At 32.5% G+C, this 8,456-nt stretch overlaps 1 protein-coding gene across 2 annotated transcripts; it reads right to left on the bottom strand.

Moving 5' to 3' along the window:
* Positions 1-3,093: 3,093 nt before the first annotated feature.
* On the bottom strand, positions 3,094-8,407 carry LOC100577829. Of its 2 annotated transcripts, XM_003250913.4 has the most exons (4): positions 4,276-8,407; positions 3,946-4,154; positions 3,473-3,668; positions 3,094-3,397 (listed from the first exon to the last, which is right to left on the bottom strand). In XM_003250913.4, the coding sequence occupies exons 1-4, from the start codon at positions 4,291-4,293 to the stop codon at positions 3,284-3,286; spliced, it is 537 nt and encodes a 178-aa protein (XP_003250961.2). In that variant the 5' UTR covers positions 4,294-8,407; the 3' UTR covers positions 3,094-3,283. The 2 variants fall into 2 exon arrangements, with proteins under 2 accessions (XP_003250961.2, XP_006566916.1); XM_006566853.3 differs by having other exon boundaries at positions 3,094-3,668.
* Positions 8,408-8,456: the final 49 nt, after the last annotated feature.

Raw genomic sequence — 8,456 nt, 5'->3', positions numbered from 1 at the left:
GCGAACCATTCAACAAGTTACATTATTTCGATTAAAATTTGCACTTTGGCTGACACTTGTCGCTAGCTCCAGATGTAAAGTATCTGGCGATTGATTCGTTGAATACATCGGATATTGCCAGTCGAGGAGTTAAATATTGACTATAGAAAGCAAGACGGCCGGCGTCGATCAGTAGTAATGGTATCAGTAGTAGCGAATCGTACAAATCAGGCACTGCTCCGAGCCATCGGATTCTCGAACAACGCTCTCGTTATATCTCGTACGCTTTTTTTTTTTTTATCGAGTTTCGAAAGAAATAAATAGGAATAAAAATGACATCGAAACGATGTAAAAATAGATATCCTTCGTTTTTCTCGACAAAAATCGTTTCGTACGTTGAATTGGAAATATAGAAGGTGAATATTAATACGTAAGAATTCACAGTAGATAAAATATATCGATAATGGAAAAATGTTGCAAACGTTACGAATATCATAAACGTTATATTTACTTTATAATTTTATACTTATTTTGCCTTGTACAAAATATATGATAAAAATTGATCAATAACGTTTTAAAATTCGACGAAGACACGAAGTTTAATATTCAACAGCGTGAAATTTTTATATTCGATGAATTTATTTATTTATTTATTTTTTACAGAGAAGTAAAGAAACATCCCATTTATCGAATATTTCTATTCTATTTTTGATAAACGATTAACGATAGAAATATGATAATTGGAAGAAGCATTGCCGCGACGCATTATTCCTTATCATCGAAACGGAAATATTTTAATTGAACTCGATACGTAGAATTCCTTCCACGTCAACTACGTTATAGGTCATCATTTTTCCCCCATTAACATCCATCACGAATTCACGTGGAAACGATAAAAGAGGGAATTAATTGTCGTTCCATTTGTTTCGCTAAATTCAAGAGTATCATCGACCAATTCTGCATCGTTATATCCAATTATACATCGCATACGAGTTTCTCCAAAGCAACGATCGTTTTCTTAATTCATGTCCGACCGACGAGAATTTCCAAGAATTCTTGCTCTTTGATCCGTTCACAAAGGATGATCGTTCCGTTTCGATTTCATTGAAAAAGAAGATGAATTTTATTGGGAAGAGGGGAGAAAGGAAAGAAAAAATAGAAGGACGTAAACAGCAATCATGACGTGGCGTAATTACGAGAAAGATGGCGTGGAGCACACGTTCTACGTGTCCCGGTTCCTCGAATTCGTCGATATTGGCATGAAACCAGCTGAGCGACGAACGTCTGGCTTGATTTTAGGCCGAGTTATTTACATACGAATGGAGACCGAACCGAATGCATTTGCCAAACATTTCTTTTTTTTTTTTTTTTTTCCTTCTCAACCCCGCTCCATACACGCTCGATATTTTCGACATCCGCAGGCCGGTATGTCTCCCGTATAATAATGCGAACGGCAATGAGTTTGGATAGAGGACAGTCGGTGATTCATCGGATGTGCACGTTCAATCGTTAATTGTTTAACCGATAATGTCGTTTCCGCAGCTCCGAGCGTAATTAGCACCTGAAATAGCTTTTTCGCACGTCCTCTCTCTCTCTCTCTCTCTCCTCCTCTGTTTTGACGATCGGTTTTCAACTTTAATCTCAACCACCTTTGAAATCCCGCAAATAATTCTGCGCATCTACACGAATTTACACGCATACAAATTTCTATTTCCGTGTTTCCTAATTTTGCAAATTTTCTTTTTTCTGCCGATTATAAATGAAATTTCTTACCAATTTGAAAGAAAGATCATTCGTTCGTTCGTTGCAAATTCCTTATTTTCCGACGAAACGTAGCGTTTTTCCATGCATCACGGTGAAAACGATGAAATCCTTTTTTAACGCGTGTAAGGGTAATCGAGAAGAGGAGGGAAAATTCGCGCATGAAACGAAGAATAAAGTGATAAGGAAAAAAGGAAAGGGGAGGGGGAAAAGGAAAAGGAAACGATGGTAAAACGACAGCACTGTATATTATATTACTATTATTTATTATTATTACGACATGTTCGTTGACTATTATGTTAGAAATAAAAAGTACATTGAGAAACTGGCCGAGTTAAAGTAAATCTCCGACAAAACGTACCACTTTCCTCTCGAGATCTCCCTTGTTCATCCCATTGTAACGCTTCTTCTACCCCTATCGTCTCGACTCCCGCCCCTTTACGCTCTTTATAGTCGCGGAAACAACGAAGTAGAAGCGCGAGGGTACTCGAGCCGGAAGAAAAGCGGAACAAGAGAGGACTGGTGATGGCAGGGGGCCCGCTTCGGAACACAATATTTGCCATTTCTTCTCTCGTCCATCCGAACTCGAGCACGATTCCACCGAGTTTCCACTGCTCGATCCTTCGTTATTAGATTCACTAGTTTCGAAAATAACTGTTTCTTTCCTTTTTTTTTCTCTTTTCTCTTTTTCTCTCCTCGAGCGAATAAATATTCCTTTTCCAACAATTTCGCGTCGCTTCTCTCCTCTCCGTATTTATTTATTTTCCGAAGATTTTATTTTGCAAAGATTTAAATTTTTCCGAACGAATCGCGAGTTTGTCGCTTCTTTCGTTGCGTGTATTTTTTCCCCCTATCTTTTCCCTCGATTCTTCCTCGACTTGGAAACTTTATTTTCCGTAGATTGAATTTAAAATCAATTGTCGAATTCGCATTCCATTAACCAATTGGAAAGATGGTGCATTTTCCGAAACAATGCTCCCCGTGGAAAAAGCGGCACGGGGAAAAATCAATATGTTGTATTGTTTAAAGGCTTCCGCCCCAGACTCGTGCTATTCAGATCGCGTATTTATTTTCTCGGCTATCGTTAATTCATAAACGAACAAAGATAAAAGAGTTTAACGCGTTCCAATTCCAACAATTTTATCCTTAAAATTAAAATTATCAAACGTTTGTATTGATAACAATAATAATTTTTTACTTTACTTCCCTCCAAAAAGTATTCACCGTTTTATTTTATTAGTTTATTATTCCAGAAATGATTAATACAACAACAAGAAAATTCATTACGTCAACAACCATTTTTATATTTTAAATACGAAATATATATTCTCATTTAAGTAAATGATTGATTTTATAATAATTATAACACGATACAATAAATACAAGAAATAATAACAATTTCTAAAAATATTGTTTTTAATCCTTACAATTCTTGAGATTTCTTAAAAGAATTTCAATTCAATCGCTAGAATATTCATTTTCATTAAAAATTTTTCAAGTAAGATATAAAAATTCAACGTTATTCCATCGTTGTGCAAATTTGTCAATAATATTGGTCTCGCACAGTGATATTCAATTTATCCATAATTTTAATATCTTTTTCGCTATCCGATCTTGATATTTTGATATGCAATTTTGGATTTTCACTTTTGACCATCTGAAAAAAAATATATATATTTCTGCAAAGATCGTAGAAAGAGATTAAGAAAATTACTAATTTTTCATTCTTCACCTGTATTTGCACGTTTCTCATCTTTGATTCGTCGTTATCCTCGACGTAATTATTTTCACCGTGTATAGGAATTCTTTCGTATTTCTTGTTTCTTTTATCGTCTTCGTCTTCGTATCTCCCTTTAGACAATTGTATCACGATGATGCAGGGATAATTTTCGATACGTCCATCAAAATCGTCCCTCGCCAACTCATAACTGAAATGTCGATTTATCGGATATCTTTTTAACAAGACTTTTAGTTTAACACTAAAAATTCGAATTTTATCATAACAGTGGATCTATCTAAAGATATAAGAAGATATAAAATTTTTTTATACTTATACAATATTTAATATAACAAACAGAACATAACAAATGAAAAAGCTAAATGGAGCAAAAAATTGGTTTAATTCTTGTTTTTCAAACAAATCGCATATACAATTTGCGTAACTTCGTTCTCACCTATTCCATTCCGTGCTAACTCATTCCATACCTATTATAGATTGGTCTGCGGGAGTAATAGTCTTCCGGCGATATCCTCTTAGAACGGTAGAACTTGGATGATTTGTGATCCGCGTGCCACCATCCAGACCACCGCAATGGTCTAGGCTGATAGTACTTGTACGGTCTGATCAGTTTGTAACCATTTCCCATCTCGATAATCTCGAGCGGTAAAACGAAAAGTGCGAGCAGAAACCAATTCTAGAGAACGATTAATTATCATCCGTTCACCGTTTAAAATTGATCGATGTTAATTGATCATTGACACATCGTTCCAAAACCGAGAAAAATATTCTATATGTCGTAATCGTTGCATACTCACTCGTGTAAATATATCCATCTTCTGAAAACGCTTATCCGGTTTATCCAATTAATTATCGGACGAAATGGACGAATGAATTCGAAATATCATAATACAACGGCAAAAATACAATTTCGATCGAATCATTCGTTGAAAAGAAGATATTGGAGCGCGAAACGTATTTCGTGCATTTCCGTGCACGAATCATCGATGATCCCGACGCGTATCTTCACACGACTCGAAACTTTTTACCCGCTAAACTTTCTTTTATATTTTTCCCCACTCTGTACACGCGCGTTCCGCTATTCGAGAGAAAATTTTGATACTTTTCTTCTTCTTTCTCTCTTTTTTTATCTGTACCAAATCTCGGCCAACGGGAATAAAGTTTCAACTTGTATTAACGAAACGATAATCTTGATAATCTTTCTTCATCTCTTCTTCATTCGCGTGCAACTTTTATCGAGGAAAAAACTATTCTTTGAGAGAAAGAACACGTCAAATGTTTCGTCGAACATTTCCATTGTTTACATTTATCCGTATTTTTACACGGATGGTGGTTAAAGTTGTGTTCACGGGTAGATGAATAGAAGGAGTTGGAAAACGCGTTTCGTTAATTTCTTTATGCCTACGTAACTGAATCATTATGCAACATTTTCTATTATCATTGACCATCTATTGTCCGTCCCATTCACATCCCTATGAATTCGCTATTCTGTTCTACGCTCCCATTGTCGCGAGGATCCTATTCAACAATTTTCCATTGTCTCCACGCTTTTCACTTTTTATTAAATATTTTCCTCTGTGAACAAATATTGCCCTTCCTTCGTATTATCATTATCTCTTAAATGACAATGATTACGTATTGAGCGATTGATAATATATTTTCGTAATTTCGTCTGCGATTCGAATTCCATAATGCGAGCTAAACTACTGAACATAAATCAAATCTTCAATATTCTACTTGGCGTGACCAAGTAGATAAGATTCTTATTCTTTTACTCTCACGTAATATTTTTAACTGAAATCCTTTTCTTTATTTTCCTAATTCAGATTACAATTGGATCGATAATTGAAAATCTATTTATTTCTTCTCATAAATTTCATTACTTGTTCACTCGCAAATATTCTAATTTCTTCCTATTGAAAAGAAAAAAAAAAGAAATTCATCAATAAGCAGTAATATTGTGAAAATATCAATATCATTCCATAATTTCGATAGATATTAACACCGAGTCGTAATCGAAATTTTTCTGACGATCATTGGAAGTTAAGTTAGATATCAGCCTATCAAAATTCGCACCTATACTACTAGATATACTTATCAACACGCACATTGATGTCCAGACACTTCATTTCTAGTCCCGCCTTCGCGATTTTACGAACACCAACTTTAATAATCCGAGAAACTGAATACGGATAATAAAAGGATCAAGCGAAAACTGGAACGACGCCGGTGCCAAAAAGTTTGATGGGTTTGAGAGAATTAAAGATACCGTATTCTATTGTCGGTAAATCCGAAAACATCGAATGAAAGGAATTAATAATCCTGAGAGGTAAAATTTTACGATCACGTCAAGTATAACTATAACTGTTGTTTTAATGAAATCACGCTAGTGTGAAGAAATTAAAATATTTAAATTAAAATATTAAAAACGATGCAAGGATATTTTTTCCAAGAAACATCAGGAATGTTGTTCTTCGAAATTAAATAATTCGTTACAAGTAGTTATTAATTATATTTCATTTAATTGGAGCATGAATCATGAGTATCATTGATCGAGAAAGAGAAAATGGATGATAAATGATAAAATGAAAGAAAGAGAAAGATTGTGAAAACAAGATTGATGGATGCAATGAAGAATTATCGAGCGAGGATATTTTTGGTGAACGGTGCGCTTCTAATATATTATTCAATATGTTGAAGTAAAAGGAAAATGGGACGGTTTATCGTAAAGAATCTACGATTTATCCTAATTTGAAAAATGTTAAAGGCACGGAACAACTTTAAGTCCATGTGGAAAGTAAATGGACGCAAGAGACTGCTTTCTTTTGAAGAGGAGAGCAAATGAGGACAGCCATAAAAATATGTTTGTGCAACCGTTGTGTGCAACACGCAGACAAATTTGAATTTAATATAAGTGATTTTTTTATATAGGATTAAAATGGTTTAAAAAACTGAGATATCATTACAAATTATACGACGATTAAAGTATCGATCAATGCCTGTCGAAATCAAAAGTATTGGATTATTTTGAGAATCTTAAAAACATTATATGGAATTAAAAAAGTATCGTTCTTTTTTTACACGTTTTATTTAACGACGTATATGATTCCAAGAGGCAACTACGATAAATTTAGATCATTTGTCAGATCACAAAGTACATATACATACATAAATATGTATATCTATATAAAATATGAGAAATGGTGTGTGCATTTCATTTAAAATAAAATATAATCGATACAAAAATGCTAATCAATTATTTGGAAGCATAGTATGGTGATAACAAATATTATTTTGCTCCAAATAATTATCCCCATAATCTTTTTTACTAATTTAAATCTTTTGCATTTTTAGTTACAACAAAATCATTGAAACTACTGCTTGACATTTACAACAAAATCAATACGAATTATTGTCAGAAACGTTTTACGATTACAGTAAATGAGAATTCGAGAATTAAAGCATGATTGTTCGATAAAAAAACTACAATGACAAAATTACTTTTACCATAGAAACGTGGAAATATTAGAAAAGGTTCGTTTCGGTTTAATATCGTGTATAAAAAGCGATATAAATATTCATATAAATAATTGTACTATTAAAGCTTTGAAAGAAGCACGTCAATGGTATACGTATAATTGTATAGTTTGATGCTTCGAATCAAAGTAATTGCTAGAAATAGAAATGTTTAAATATAATAGTAGATATTAATTTATAAATATCATTTACAGTCTATATATACAGAATCGCAATAAGACAATAATGTTTGTTTTAGAAAAAATAAAGAGATAAAAATTATTTTAAAATTCTAAGTATATAGAGTTATAGAGAAAAAATTTACTTGTTCATAAATTAATTGTAATAAACTTATTTATAAATTAATTTTTACATTATAAACAAATATTTACACGATTAAAACTACCACAAAAAATATAAATAATAGAACAAATATACACAAAATCGATATATATCTCTTCTTGCTGCGGTTCTGCTCGAGTATAATTCGTGATAAATTCAATCCTTTGCACTTTTCGTTTATCATACGATATTAAATTCGCATACAATCGTTTTTTATTTTGATAAAAGATTCAAATATAAATATTTAAAATTTCTTAGAAACATTTTATAAATTTATAACTCGATGGAGTCACGATATAAATATCATCAAACATGATTATAATAAATAATTATTAAAACGCTCGATACAGTGCAAAGGATTCACACTTATTAATGATAAATTTAACCCTAAAATTTATTATTGCCTAGGTAAATGAAGTCGTACGTATAAAGGATGAAGATTCTCACGAATATCAAGCTCCTTGTAGGAACAATTTTCACTTAATTTTCGTCTAACTTTCACGAGTTACAATTTCCATGGAAAATTTCATTTTCCTAATTTTTCATATCGCTTAGGACACTTTCTTTCATACTCTCGCTCTCTCTCTCTCTCTCTCTCTCTCTCTCTCTCTCTCTCTCTTTCATTCTCTGTCTGATTTCACATATTTAGTTCCGACTTTTCTAATCATTTGCAAATCCCAGAAGAAATCCCAGTGCGAAATTTTATTCATATAATAGTATTTGTTTTTATTCCTTTATGATAAAATATTAGTATTCATACAGCACGTATTTGATCACCGAACTTTTCACATAGCTCAGCTGATGATAGTTTCTTAGCAAAGCGACTTTTACTTGACTAGAAGATCTCGAAATCTATTATCCACGTATTAATTACATTATCATTAACCATCTTATAATAATAGAATGAAAGTTTTTAAAAAAGGGAACGCAAAACTTTCACTGTGATTAATCATTCATCGTGTGAATCACTCATGATTCTTAATTCTTAATCAATTTTAAATTCGACAAATTCTTTATGTATTCAAAATAAAATTTTTCTATGCGTTGAATTCAAAGATTCAAAAAAATTTCGATTCGAAAATTTGAATTATACGTTAGCAATTGTATATCTTTACAAAAT

This window comes from Apis mellifera, linkage group LG12 (genome assembly GCF_003254395.2).
Source record: "Apis mellifera strain DH4 linkage group LG12, Amel_HAv3.1, whole genome shotgun sequence".
Taxonomy (NCBI): Eukaryota; Metazoa; Arthropoda; class Insecta; order Hymenoptera; family Apidae; genus Apis; species Apis mellifera.
This window is presented reverse-complemented; position numbering and strand designations above follow the sequence as displayed.